Below are 15,313 nucleotides of genomic sequence, written 5' to 3' on the forward strand. Positions count from 1 at the left end.
GCACCTGCTTCCCAAAATAAGGTGTCCCACTAAAGTCTCAGCTCTGAGACATAGTTCCTGCCCTGCAAGTGCTGGCAGAGGTGTCAGCCTGAAAAGCTTTCCTGAGCATGACTTGAGGCTGGCCCTGAACACTGCTGCCCTATGAAGGCAACGAGGCTTATCCCAACACTGACAGGCTTGGAACCGAGGCAAGTGGAAGAAAAGGAAGGATCCAGTCAAGAGACTGGGCATTTCTGTGGTCAGTGCAGGGTATGTGCAGGCTGCCTGCAGCCTGGAGACCATCTTTGCTGGCATGAGGCAAGCAGCACGTCTTCTGGACTGAGATGTGTCAAAGAAGACAACCATGAGCACCTGGTGCAGAGTGGCAAGCTGGGGAGGACAAAGGCAGAACCTGCGGGGTGATTCCAGTGGCATATTGTCCTTAAGCAGTATCCATGCTGTAATAGGTTTTAAGTGCAACCCTTCAGCTCAAGAATCAAAAAAGCTAAAGATTTTATGTTAATTAGTAATCTCTGGAGTCACAGAGATCTGTAATAACTACCTACAGATCAAAGATATTTCATGTTTAGCATATTTTAATATTAAGATAGAAATAACATCCTAATTTCTGTAACTAAGAGACTTGAAATTAGTATTTGCAAGAAGCCATTTGTATTCCTCTATTTATCTGGTTGAATACAGCCAGTTTTTGAATGATGTTTCACATCCAGGAGTACAATCAAGGTTTTGGTACCAGCTAGCCAGGATACAAAAGCTGCTGTATGATTTGTAGGTCACTGAAGGATTATCCCAGCTGGAAGAAGGCCCACTGCGTATGTTCATTCCCATGTGTAGGTGCCGAAGAAAATGCTGCAAAAAAAAGAAAACTACAAATGTTGGATCTTTGGCCATTGCTGGCATTGCTTTTTGTTAAGCTACTATTTTGATTGTGCTAAAACCTTATCTAGAGGAGTAAAAATAGTGAAAATATTCCTTAAAATGTTTCCATTTGCAAGCCTCAGGCCTTGAACCGGAGTAACCACATACTTGAAGATCCATTTGTCCTTGATTTCACTTCAGAAGCTTCCAACCTTCCCTGAAACTATGAGTTGGGAGTGTTAAAAATAAAGAAGCGATTTGAATTCATCTATTTATATCACATATCTTACAACAACCAAGGCAGATCCTTCAGATTTTAGGCTCGGTAACTGAGACACAGTTGTACTAATGGTTTATGATACTGCTCCAAGAGTTACCTATCCAACACACTGCTACGGCTTTCAGTGTGAGCGAAGGCTGGGCTGCCAGGGTCTCTCAGAAGCCTCAAAGCTTACTTTCATGCATAAAACTTTGAGCGCTGAGCAGAGGGGATTGCAAAAGACCATAGAGTGGCTAAAGCAGTTTATATTAACAGTGATCTGGAAAGACAAATCTTGATTAACCTCTAAATGCTTTATTCCTTACAATGGTAGTTCCGTGCCACGATGCCGAGATAGGATTTAAACAGAGCCATGCATTATACACAGCATTGTGCCAACTCTTCTCTGCCACCTTTGCTTTGAGTAATTGGGTTTAATGTAAACCAGCTCCAAGGTATTTCTGGCTAGGCTTCCTCGCATCTCGCTTTTATCTTTGTCTAGCATCTCCAATTGCATGAACAATCTTCCCCGAGGTTGTTTTTACTGGTGCCCTTTATAAATTTCCAATTTTCATTACGTGCGCTGCCTGTAATAACTCCTAACTATGCAATAATCTCTTGGATTATTATAGGCAGTGTTCTACGTTATTTGATGAGTTAACTCTCCTCTCTCTTCCTTCCTCTGTGGTTTACAATACTGGTACGGTAAATACAGGCATTCAAGAATTTAATTTGGTACCATCCTGCTGCTACATAGAGTGATCGCAAGCGTGGAGAGGTAGTCCAGACCAAAGAAGTATGATCAGCAAGTTGCGTTACTGTTTTTCTGAAAGATCGGCCCCTGGAAAGCCTTCGAGCACCGTGTGTGCCCACCTGCCTTCAGCCTTTGCAGTGGCCTGTGCAGGGAGCAGCCGGGCTGTAGCACAGCGGTTTGGTTCAGAACCAGCCTCAGGGCTGCCCTCTGCGGTCACCATGGAACCTCAGCTCCGGCCCGCTTTGGCAGCCAGGGCCCAAACACGCTTTTGTGTGTCCTCCCTTACTAAGTCTTAAAAAAAATACGGTGGACAAATGTTCTGGCTTCATGAATCCCGTTGATGGGGTAGCATTTAACTCATGAACTCCAAGAAGCAAGGTGTTGTAGGGCACTGCTATGGTCCTAATCCCAGATGAAACGCGAAATTACCAAAATACATAATCTGGCGAGGGCTGAACAGTCCCAGTATCAAAAGGAGAATCTCAGGAAAAAAATAGAAAAGCTCTGTCGAATCCCACACAGCGCAGCACCAGGACTGTCTGCAACTGCTATGCAGTTTAGGTGGGGAAAACTAAAAGTATTCTCTAGCTTTAACTAGTCCTGTTGTAAAACCCCCTGAACGCTGCTTCCATTTGGTCCCCTTGGAGGTGAGTGAGAGAGCCCTCACTCTCTGTGTTTGCTTCACTCGTGACACTGTATGAGGGCAGGCCCTAGATTCCATACACGATTCTCCCTTCCTGCCTGTCCTCTTCCACCGCCCCAAATACCCTCTCAAACCACTATTTTTTTGGTTCAAACAACAAGGCTAAACAGGTGAAATTTTAAATAATGATTGAGGATTTTTTTTTTATTCATTTAAGTTTCAATATCATTACAGAAAATGTTATGGTACAGAGGTGTTTAACATTAGTTTTATTTCTTTGCTCATTTAATTTCCACACGAATGCTGGTAACACTAATATCTGTACAAGATCAGTCTTTGATTTTTTTTAGTTTTTAGTTCTGTACATTTTTAAATGTATTGGTTAAAAAGGCTGTCAGCACTTAAGGAAGCGATTTTTTTGTTGTTTGTTGAAATAAAAGGTATCCAGTTACTGCCCAAGAGTACTGAGCCGGGTGGCTGCCGGGATGAGAGAGATCCCTGAATGCACAGCGAGGTGAGGAAACCCCGGGGCTTCATTGGGTTCCCAGCGCAGCCACTCCGCTTTTGGCACTGTGCACATCAACACGAGATACAAGATAAAGAACAAGCAGAAGCTCTCTGTGAAGCGGTTATGAAGCATACTAATAAGGGAAATCCAAGTGTTGTCTACGCTAGTATAAATAAGCAGACAGCCTTGTTTTAAGAGCATAAGTAGTTGTATCTTAAAGATGAGAAAAAACACAAGTTCTGCAGGCACCTACTGCTGTCTACCAAAAGCTACCGCTATTAGAACTAGCATTGAACACACAAAGCAATTGCAAGGAAAGGAAAAAGTTGCTTTGATATAATCAGAATAAATTTCTTTTGTTAAGATTTGTTTAAAGTTTTTTCTTTTTTTAAAAGGTATTTATTTAAATTCCATTTGAAATATAATTCAAGATGTTGACTATACTGATCAACTTTTATCCAAATCAGAAAAACTAGCTGTGCCGTTGCATATTACAGGATACAGTCAATGATATGTGGACATGCATCAAAGCTTCGCTCTTGCTGGTGACATCATAGCCTTCCAATGACCATGACATCCACCACCTCCCCCTTGTGAAGCTCCACATACTGCTCTGTCTTTGGAGGTAGCATCAACAGTCCATTGGCACTGCGCATACTCATCAGACGACTGCTCATCTGATTCCCTGCAGGACAGCGAGAAAAAACATTCAGTTTAGTTTTCAGGCAGTTTCACATGCTGCACCACACCATGGGGGAAAGAAGCAATTCACACGGAGATGCACGTGTTCCTAACTCGGGATCTCGCTGTTCCAAGGCAGAGGGAAACAGAAAACTCTGTAGAGAATCAGTCGGCCTCACATGGCTCTGGCTCTCAAAACTCTCATTCCCTTTGCTGATTGCTTCCCTATCCAGCTTTCCAGGTTCCCTGTACCTCGTATCCTCTCATAGTAAATTGCTTTTGTGTTGAAATTTCTAATACTATCAGAATTACTTTATTTTTCATTTTGTGTAACTAATTCCGACCGTACGGAGACTAAAACCAGCAGAGTCTAGAATGTTTTAAATATACTGTTGTAGAAAGAGTTAAATTAACTGTATTCTTCCCTCTGAACAGGCTCGTTCAGCATTGGCAGCTTAGCACTAGTACCTAAGGTAGGTGAAGCCTTAGGCCGCAAGAGCTGATGAAGAGCAATCTTTCTGATAAAACTAATGCTGCTAGCACAGAACCAGCTGAATCCAGCAGATGCCAGCAGTATGAAGAAGATAGGGACCAAGGAAACAATTCCAAGAGAATGAGGCAACTTCAGAAGAAGGCCAAAGAAAAACAATAAGAAATCAAGAGACCACCGACCAGAATTAAGTGACTGGACTTTGGGATCAGGTGCTGGGCAATACGAATACAACTGAAGGGTGCGATCTGGGGTAGAGGTCCCTCTTCAAAGGCACCCAGCTGGACCTGTAACCTGGGAACTAACAAAAGAGGAATTGGAAACCTCCACTTGGACTTCACAGTTTTCAGCGGGATCCTCGGGTCGACCGTTATGGTGACCAGCTGCATAAATCTAGACTATATACCACCTCAAAAGAATGGATTTCTTTGGGACACTGAGCTTCACAACAGGTCCGCAATATAAGCAGCATCACATTGGCAGTACTGACCAAAAATAAAAATGCAATAAAAAGTTGTGCCCTTTAGTTTCTTGGTTTTCAAACTTCCCGATTGAGAGAGAAATCATTCCAGACAGCCTGCTTGCGTAAGGAAAGAAGTGGTGCACAACAAAACGGAGTTAAAGCAAATGCAGCGTCAGAGATGCAAGTAATAACCTTGAATGGTACCTGGAAATACGTCAGAGGGTGTGTGATCTTGGGAGTCAACAGTAAAAACTTTCTCTGAGTAAACAGTAAGAGGCACCCGAGCTCCTCTTTTCCCTGTGGAGACTTGTACATCGTGCTTTGTACTGAACAATTTGGATGTAGGAAAACGACAATTAGTTGTTTAGAGACCTGAAACTCTTGAGAAATAGGCAGAGTCTGTCTTCTAGCAGTACACAGCTGAAAAAAGTATTGAAATGTAGTATTTACCTCACTGCAGCTGAATATCCAAAAGTATCCCTAGGTGGCAAACATGACTAATGAAAGCCTTAGTCTGCTTTAAGAGAACACATACAGCCTCTGCTCTCTCACCTACGTTTCCAGTTCAGCTGGAACTGCACTTCTTTTACATGTATTCTTCCTACCTACGCCCCAACTTGTGCTCGTTTAGGACACGCACAAGAGCAAAAATAAGCAAATGTGCCACTGAGTGGAAGTAAGCCGGGTGGATGTCTCTAAAAAGGAATGCGTGCACATACACAAGCATACAGGTGTATTTTGTGTGCACGCGTGTAAAGGCAGGTTATCCAGACAAAGGAAGTATTAATGGTTAAAGTGGTAAGTCATATCATGACAGCGTTGTATACAAATGTGTGTGTAGGCATGTGCACTCGTATGTCAGCAAATCAGTCTGCGTAAGGAAGGTTGTACGAAAAATGTGCGCGCGCCTGGCACGTTTTTAGACAGGGAAGGCAAGGACCTGTGTGAGTGCGTCTGTCCGTCTGCATGGCTGAGCACTAACCTGTACTCTGTGCCCAAGGCAGTGGTTCTTGGTGATGCCAAGTCAGTATGCACCGATGATATTCTGGGCGGGGGTCCAATTTTACATCACATGATAACTGTAGAAGCAGCAAAGAAAGGATGAAAACGTCACGCATTCAGATTGCACTGTGTAAGGTAACAGAATCAACAGCTCAATGGTTTTTCTTTTAAAACAGTCTTTCTAGAAAAACTTGCATTTTAAGGTCAGATGGGGTCCAGTGCAAGAACAACAGCTGTAGAAGGTAGAAACTGCAGTATTTATGGGAAATACAACTGTGATATGTCAAAGAAATTCTTCCCGGAGAGGGCGGTGAGGCACTGCAGCAGGTTGCCCAGAGAAGCTGTGGATGCCCCATCCCTGGAAGTGCTCAAGGCCAGGCTGGATGAGGCTTTGAGCAACCTGGTCTAGTGAAAGGTGTCCCTGCCCATGGCAGGGGGGTTGGAACTAGATGGTCTTTAAGGTCCCTTCCAACCCAAACCGTTCTGTGGTTCTATAAAGTGTATGATGGAGTCTACATGCATTAAGTGGAATATTTCAAAATTGTTCCTTTACTGGGAGTTTAAAGATAGTATTGCTCTTCTCTGGAGAAAAGCTTTCTTGTTTTTGGATTACACTGCATAAAGATAAAAATTTTATTTGCATTCAGAATCCTGCTAGCTCTTGACAAAAGGGAAATGGCCACTCTTTAAAATGAAAAAAGCATACAGGGGATGTCTCACAGTGAAATTTAACGGAACACATTGGAAAATTAATGCAAAAGTGAAGGTCACTACAAATTGCTCTCTTTTTCAGAGTATTTTAGCTGTGAGATAAAGAAAAATCTGGATACCTAAGGAAGTGCGAAAGAGAGACATGGGATAAACAGTAAAAGTGCATAACCAAGAACACTAGGAAAACTACAAAAGGTGATCTGCTCTTCAGTATTTTATTTGAATAAAAAATAGAAGAATACACATTATAATAACGTGCCTTGAATCTACATTAAACAGAGTTACAATATCCATGATTTCTTGTAAGACTGAAATGAATAGTTTAGGGGTTTTATATTGCTTAGGGTGGGGGTCATGTGGATTAGCCATATAAATAAGAACAGAAAGGCTTTAAAGTTTATATTTTCCATTGCTAACACAGAACGATCCAACTCTTTAGGGATTTCCAGATTACTCTGGATTTTTTACCATAGATTAGAACTTTTTTTTTTAAACAGAAAAGTGTCCTTCCTGCCCGACTGGCAAACGGCTGCCTCTGCGTCTGTGTATCTTGCTCCATCTGACAGCCATCTAACTCTTAGAAATCATGGGACCTAATATTACCTTTAACAGAGATTGAGAATGTACAGTGTTTTGTGTGAACTTCCTTCAAACTTGCCAGAATTGGTCTAGGGCTCAGACTCCCCAAACGAGAGCCTTTCAGAGCCCAGAGAGCTGTGCTTCAATACCCTGAGACAATTTTTAAATAGAGGATGAGCTTCTTACCCTGGCTTTGATGATGGTGGGCCGAGGATCTAGGATACCCTGCATTTTCCTCAGTGCAGGAACAACAAAGAGATTGCAGGTGACAACAGCTGACACAGGGTTGCCTGTAGGACAAAGAACAGTTGGTGGTTATTCCCTCTCAGTTTACTCAGTGAAATTCTGAAAGTGATCTCAAGTTTTTATAGCAATTGCACTCTAAAGGACTTTAAAGAGCTTTTCAGACCACATATAGGAAATGTTTCATTCAAGACTGGAGTGACATGCGGCAAGTACACCTGTTGAAAGCTACACTCTGGTTGATGGTGGGCTGAAATCCTGCTCTGGCCAGAACTGCCCCATGTTCCTCAAGCCCTACCATTTGCCTCTGTTCCTCTACTGCCTTTTGCCTTACGCCTAGACTTGTCTGGGGACAGGGCAGGTTTTCCTGTGCACGGGTACAGGTCCTACCTGACAGGGCTCTTGATTCGTGACTCAGATTTCCAAGACCCATGGAAAAATAACTTTCAATTCCCTAACAGAGTGGTAAAATGATTTAGTACAAATTCTGAGGAGAGTTCTACTGATTTATAGTTTTCTGTTGACTCACAAGAGAGGTGTATGACCAATATCTGTCAAACACCACTTGCCTTACACATCTGGACTGTTCTAAAATAAATACTACGATCAGACAGATGTTCCACTGATGTCCCCTGGAAGAAAATGTACTGCAGCAACTAAAACAGGAGAGAGAAAAAGCACTAGAGATGCACCTGAAAACCACCATCTTATGAAGAACGGGATTCCTTGTGTAGTCAGAAATCCATGCCAAGCCAGAGCAGTAACAGTAAGTTCCTCCTGATTTAGGAGGACGGAGATTTGTAGCCAGATCCCCAAGGAAATGTTGTTCTGAAGGCAAAGCAACGCTGCCCTCTTTCGGTTCCACGGCATGATCACGATCGTGACAGAAAACCCACATTCTGTGACATGTCCGTTGGCACTCCCTTGATTTTGAGTCCATTTTCAGTATTTCCTAGCGGATGCACTGACTGTAGGAAAAAACCCACCCCTGTATTGTACCACTTAGAGAACCCACGGAAATTGTTGGATGGGAGAAACCCTAAGGCCTCTACACTGGCAAATTCGGAGAATGGGAACAAAAAAGCACTCCTTAGTATATCCCTATAAGCCTGTCTCTTATGAAAATTTCCATGAAAAACTTACAGGTACCTTCCATAGGCATGCCAACACCAGTCATAGGTGCTGTGAAAGGTCACCGTTCTGTTTCATGTCTGCCATCTACGCACAGCAACAGAAGTAATCCACAAAACATCTTACCTGGGAGCGCAAAGATTATTTTTCTTACGCCATCAATATCCAGAGTTGCAAAAGTTGTTGGCAGGCTATGGAGAAGGAAAGCTATTTAGTATCTGCACTGGACTTTGACTGAACATTACGATGTTATTATTTAAGATATGTGGAAAAGAAAACAGGATGTCTCTCAGCTGTTCATTAGCACCTGCTGCTTATTCCATACTGGGGGTATAATCCTCTCTCTGTGATGACAGAATAATTAGTTTTACTTGGTACTCAGCTATGAAGTTTTAAGTAGATGATTGTGCTTCTGGTAAGGAAACATCTAACAGCAGTTGAACTAGTAATAAAAAATCTAAATCCTGTCTTCATGCTAGAAGCCAATTAATAACGAAGTAATACCAAAAATATGCAGTTACAGAGCTGTATTTGGTTGGGTTTTTTTGTTTTTCATATAAGGCTCTCCAAACCTTTTGTAACATTAGTGACTCTAATTTCCCTTACTGCACTGTCTGCAGCCGTAGTGACAATGGAGCAGCGCCTCAGAGCAGCAAATGCTAGCTAGTCTACAGACGGGCAATTCCAGATAGACAGCCAGAGCTGCAGTCCGGTGAGACCTGGATCTATCAGCAAAGAGCGGCTCTGCCTTTCAGAGCTGCTCCTGCGTGATCTATAGTGACCAGTGACGCGACCTATTGCAGTTCCACAAGTAGGACAGTAAGGTGACGCCTCAAGAATGTGGCTGGCAAAGAGAAGTTAAAAAAAGAAGTTTTCTATATACCCATGCTAATATCATCCTTTTAAACATTAGAAATGATACTTTATAGAAGCAATTATTAGGCTGAGTACCATGGCTTCACCTTGAGCTAACAACCACCAGTGGGGTCAGCAGATGCTAGCTGATGACCCGCAGCAGCTCCGGAGATTTGCCATGCTTTGATCATGACTACCTAGCTTTGTATCTGCTAGGACTGACCGACAGCCTGTTTTACCAGGAGGAGTTGGTGTCTGAAGTTTCTGTTTTAAAACGTCTCTGACCTAATGGGAACTGTGTGCCAGACCTGCCAATCTTATAACCAGTGCACAAACTGAGGTACCAAAAATCTAATTGCTAATTCCTCTTTACTGGAAACTCTGAATTCTCATATGAGATGTCAACAACATAATTGGTAAAGTCTTCCAGTACTTTCTTCTGGCAGTGCTGCTAGACAAGCTCAACCTTACATTAGCTTAGCAGCTTTCAAATCAAGTGGAGGAATGGCAAATCCCAGGCATCACTCTGCAGTTGTGTAGCACATCAAAATACAGGCATGCAAAGCAAATGCTGGCTTTGCTCTTGGAACTGACTCAAGGGAATTTTTCCCAATATAATAATCACAATTGATACCTAAGGCCTTTTAAGACAGAATTAATAAAAACTAAGACTCAGTATTTGCTATTGCACTACAGCCAATGAAAATGAGTGTGCTTGCATTCTCAGTGACATTAGATGACCAAATGTTTTGGTAGCAGTAAGAAATATATTTTCTACAGCATAAAATGAAAATGAATGTTTGGGGAAAATAAGATTTCCTAAAGCTTTTCTGGCTGGTTATTAAAAGTTTATTGCTACAAGTCTACAGAGGGATCACCAGAAGAATTACATTTGCTTTCAGATAAGCCAGAGCCAGAATTTAATATCCTGAATTCTCTAACTCAGGTTATCCATTATTGTCAGCAGCAGAGGCTGGAGTGCAGATGCCACTTTTGGGACCTCCCCACATCAGCTGTAGCAGTATGACAGAAGCAGTGAGCAATTTCCATGCTTGTGCTAGATCCAGCACAGGAAAAAGCATGTTGTCAGCTCATTAGTTCCTTTTATGGAAGGGAGGTGGTAGCACAAACACCAAACCCACATGCAGTTCTTCACTGGGTTGTATGTAGAGACAGTGAAAGCGTTTGTCTGTTTCCTCAGCAAACACCCACTTTCTATTCTGCTCCCTGGCAATGGTTATGGGCTAGAGGGAATCATTCTGTGAGGGTGACAGAGTACTGGGACAGGCTGCCCAGAGAGGTGTTGGAGTCTACTTTGCTGGAGACCTTCCAAAGCTGCCTGGACTTGTTCCTGTGTGATCTACTCTAGATGATGCTGCTCTGGCAGGGGGGTTGGACTAGGTGATCCCTAGAGGTCCCTTCCAACCCCTTCCACTCTGTGAATCTGAATTCCTCGAAGTGGCACTTGGCCTTGTGATACCGGGCCACGCCAACCTGGCTTGCAAACAAGGGACTTTCCTGGAGACCTTCCAAAGCTGCCTGGACTTGTTCCTGTGTGATCTACTCTAGATGATGCTGCTCTGGCAGGGGGGTTGGACTAGGTGATCCCTAGAGGTCCCTTCCAACCCCTTCCACTCTGTGAATCTGAATTCCTCGAAGTGGCACTTGGCCTTGTGATACCGGGCCACGCCAACCTGGCTTGCAAACAAGGGGCATCCCATGGTCAGTGAGGCAGAGCTGTACATCTTTCTGCTACTGTACTGAGAAAGGGAACTCCCTATTTTTGACACATGTAGTTTTCATTTTCTCTACAAAGCACACTTCCAGATTCATTAATAGGAAAGGGAAGCAATACTGAAACAGTTTTCTGAGGCAAACTACACCCATAAAGGATTGTGTTTACTTTTAAATGACTATGCTCAATATGCCAATTAGATAAAACTTTGTAAATCAGCTGTCATTCCAGCTCTTTCAAGAAATTGCTTGTTTGTAGGAATACGACTTATGCAAATTTTGAAGTGAGATGAGATGCTCATTAAGCAAACCAGCAGTTAAATGTCCTTATATTTCCCAGTTATTTCATAACAATGTCAATATCTGAGCTTTCTCATCATAGTGAAGAGCGCGGCCGTGTTTACACCATGCTGGTTTGCCCCCAGTCCCCCAATCTGATTTGCTACAGTTACCAGAGAAATATCCCTTACTGATAAAAAGTAATGTCTCTGTTCCAGTTAATTTCACCCATAAAGATGATGACTAAACTGAATAGGACAGATTTTGCTTCTTTTCCCATATATATCTACCATGAGGTTTATAGTATATTTGGAAAACTGAAATCTATCGAAGCACTTATATAGGATATTTGGCCAAATATAGCCTCCATCTATGCTGCCTAAGTAGAAAGATTTCTTACCCTGGCTTCATAAAAACTCTGCCAAAGTGAATCTGTGCATGAAGATCAATATCCAGCACCTGTTTAAGATAGTCCTGTTTAAATTAAAAAAGAAAATTAATTAAGTAACATCAAAGTGGCTTACATCAACTAAGCATTCAAAGCAATTAATTAATATCAAGTGAAGATGAAAGACTTTTCATACCCTGAAAGTGCTACAGTCAAGTGGGGAATTTCCAGTATTTGAAAGGAAGTATTTTCAAAAAGAAGAGGTGAGGAACAGACCCATTTTAGGTGCCAAACCTGACTCCACGAAGACATAGTAATATATTTAGTTTAAAGTCAGCTGCAGCATCAGAGTCTTAGAAGACCCCACAAATACCTATGACTAAAACATTCTCTATGTAAAAGATGGAAAAAAGTCTTTATGGTTCAAAGTTAAGACTTAAAATCATCCAGTTATTTAACTTTTGCCCTGGACGCTATCTAGCAGTAGCGCTAGCGATCTCCCAGTACCTTGGAAATCAATACTGTACTGTAGAAATCATAGTTTTCCAGGATACTGTAAGTATTGTAATTTCTTGGGGACATGGTCTGATTCACAGTGGTCTAACAGTCCACAGAAAGGAAAAACTGCAGGTGGCTTGTGTACTGTTCAAGTTAAATGATTTTGCATAAATGCAATCGATCCAGTTATTAAAACAAATCAAATTACTTGTTCAGTCTTTAGTGAAAATGGCTGTGCTCGAAGGCCTAGTATCCTGTCTGTTGTGTTTAGTGAGATTAAAGACACAGGACATGAGTCATGTGTGCAGAGAGACTTCGGAAGCAGTAAATCTGAAGCTCGCTTGCAGTTTTCCCACCTTTTTATTTAATTTTTTCTTGTGTGTGTGTTCAAATACTTGGAAAGCAGCAACTTTTCTCAGCCAGGCAGGAATTCTCAATTAGTGATTGCATTAACCCTGTTTTTACTTTCTTTTTACTTTTTGGATGTTCACAGTTACTTCACTGAAACAGCTGAAAGCTCAGTATCCAAGGGTTAACCATCAGTGGAACACAGAGCCTACTGACTTCATGCTGTTGCCTCAAATTCAGGCTGGGGAGAAATTAGCCAGAAGTCATAAATGCCTGTAAGACTGTTCAGTAGTCCGGTCATTTCCTAGTGTTCCTGTGTCTGCACTATGTTGCCACGTTCCCAGTCTAAAGACCAGCACCTGTCCTTGCTTATTCTACAAGGAACATTGAGGACAATAATGGGATTGAAAGCAACTGGCACTAGTTTAACTAGTTATCCATTTCCATGATGTATCCAACAATATGATTTCTACTCAGAAAAGTGACAAAAACAGCACTCATGTTTGCCATCTCCTAGTGACTGTCTCTAGTATCTGTTAGTTATAAAAGGAGAGATGTTTCTTTTACCTGCCAAACTCACAGATTCAGCCTGGGATCAAAAAGTAATCTGAGTTTTCCTTCGCATAAGTCATGATTAATAAATGTCCTGCAGGTTCATCTACGCCCCACCAGCATCTGTGTATCCCTATTTTCTTTGATGGTTTTGGCACAGGGATTACCAACAGGAACTCAATCAACAATTCTGTTAATGATTCAAAAGGCAAATATATCAGCTCACTCTGTCTCGTATGTATTGCCTCTGTAGGACTATCAGGTGCAAAATGTGATAAAACTATTTTTGTAACAGATACAGCTTTGGCATATTCAGGAAAGAGATCTGCTGAGTAAGAAAGAGCTATTTATATACTCAGGTTGCTTTTCAAAGTACTTTCAAAGTAGCTTTATTCTCTCTATATTTTACTTGCGCTAAGCATAAAAAGAAGTCTGTTGCCTTCATGTGCTATTAACCAAGCACCTCCCTCATCATAACTCCATCAATCGTCCCTTAAATAAAACCCCATTTGCAAATCACTCACACCAAGAGTTAAAATCTTCCCTGTTGTACCGTCTGCTATAGTACAGTAATAAAAACAAAGGGAATGAGGATAGCACCAAAGACTATTTTCTTAATGAATTCACATTTAAGTGTTCCAAAAAAAGCAAGATCCCTTTTTAATAAATGTTAATACAAAAGCAGAAGCTCTGATGACAGACTCTGGCTTGAAATTCTTACATATATCGTAGCAAGTCATACTTAAATTTAGCATACCTTCTCCCCCATAGATACACCTCCTGATGTAATGATGACATCAGCACGGCTGATACCCTCATTCAGTGCATTCAGTAAATCATCTGGGCTACAGAAAAGAACAGGCAAGCTGATTAGTGGCATGAAACTGTTACGAGTTGTAGTGTAAGTGTCTGTCTGCACGCACGCAGATGTATATACACACAGGAATTTTAAGAAAGAGGTAACAGCTCTAGGATGATAGGAGATATTTTTCCTCTTAAGACTCCAGTCTGCCCTATTCAAGAACTGCAATCTCATTAAGTGACCCCCACACCGTTTGGAAGCTTTCTCTCTCAGAGCCTTGCAAAGGGAACAGTGAGGTACTTTGGGCTGGGACTGAAGAACACTAATACAAGTGTCTAAAAATATGTAATTTGCACAGTTGGTAGCAATAAAAATTATGATTTAGATGAACTGACAGGGCTACATAAGGGCACCTGGCACATGAAAATTACTGGCCCACTGAGCAGGCTGCAGTACCACCTGTCTGGCTTATTTGATGTGTGCAAAGATGGGGGTAAACTTCCATCAGTGAAAAGTAGGAGTAAATCCTTCATTTATCGTGGGCTCTGCAGCAAAGCCAGCTGTACATCCACTTCATCTTGAAAAAACACAGTCCATCCTGTTCAGATGTCTACCTTCATGAGAAACAGCGTAAGGGGAGCTGTGATGTTGTTCCATACAAAGAGTATAACTGCAAAAGTGAAGAATAGAAGCCGAGCATATTTCAGTTTTGGTGCCTTAACCCTTTTGATTTTTCTTAGTTCTAAACTGGAAGCTTTGAAGTGGACATTAGCGATCTAGCAGCAGCACTGGTGCTAATACAGAGCTTCAAGGCATGCAGTGGAGAAACTCAGTAACACAGCTTACACAACAGCAAAGGGATCCAGAAGAATTTCCAATAGATGAAATGCATACTTTGCACTTAACATTTGTGAACTGACCAGAGGCCCACTGATCGCTACGACTGTATGTAATGTTCCTTCAACAGTACGTTTTCACTTTAATGACCCTGGAAGTTTTTCATAGGAGGCTGTTACTTCAAATGGAATTGAGCGAGCGGGCAGTAGTGCTAGTGACTGTACGAAGGACTCCACCTGGAATACAGCACCTCAGTTAAATGCCACACTGCAATTACAAAATGCCATTACAGGTTATGAAGGCTTTTTCAGGCTGCAATTGGCACGTAGGTGATCCTTTGGGAACTCTGGCTACCTTTCAATAAAAGATAGAATCACTGCAGTTATTCTGGGGTTTGAACTGGAAACAGGAAAGATTAGAAATACAACGCAAGTCCTGACTGACCTTTCGGAGACTTACAGAAACCATGTGTTTCCAAAGGTCTCAGAGAGAAAAGTCCTTTCCTCGGAGCATCACGTCTTTGCCCATGGTTTAGTGAAATAGGAACAGCAGTTTTATGTGGTGCTGTGTGCACAACAATTCATGTGACAACAAGAAAGCCTGTGCTCCCTCTCTGAGGAGGTATCTGAAGTGCATGCAACCCTGCACACTCCTCACCGGAGAGCCCTCGACTGTCCTCTGCCTGGTTAGGCCTCACA

The 15,313-nt window shown here is 42.0% G+C and overlaps 1 protein-coding gene across 1 annotated transcript in view; it reads right to left on the reverse strand.

Moving 5' to 3' along the window:
• Positions 1 to 2,690: 2,690 nt before the first annotated feature.
• Positions 2,691 to 15,313, reverse strand: part of GPHN (gephyrin) — a 172,677-nt gene continuing 160,054 nt past the window's right edge. Inside the window, exons 17-22 of the mRNA XM_010159134.1 lie at positions 13,734 to 13,821; positions 11,591 to 11,664; positions 8,449 to 8,513; positions 7,135 to 7,238; positions 5,639 to 5,735; positions 2,691 to 3,707 (exon numbers count right to left, since the gene is read on the reverse strand). Coding sequence (XP_010157436.1) covers positions 3,574 to 3,707; positions 5,639 to 5,735; positions 7,135 to 7,238; positions 8,449 to 8,513; positions 11,591 to 11,664; positions 13,734 to 13,821 — 562 coding nt within the window. The 3' untranslated portion in view covers positions 2,691 to 3,573. The remainder of the gene's footprint in view (positions 3,708 to 5,638; positions 5,736 to 7,134; positions 7,239 to 8,448; positions 8,514 to 11,590; positions 11,665 to 13,733; positions 13,822 to 15,313) is intronic.

The sequence above is a fragment of the Eurypyga helias genome, unplaced genomic scaffold (assembly GCF_000690775.1).
Source record: "Eurypyga helias isolate BGI_N326 unplaced genomic scaffold, ASM69077v1 scaffold1889, whole genome shotgun sequence".
Lineage (NCBI taxonomy): Eukaryota > Metazoa > Chordata > Aves > Eurypygiformes > Eurypygidae > Eurypyga > Eurypyga helias.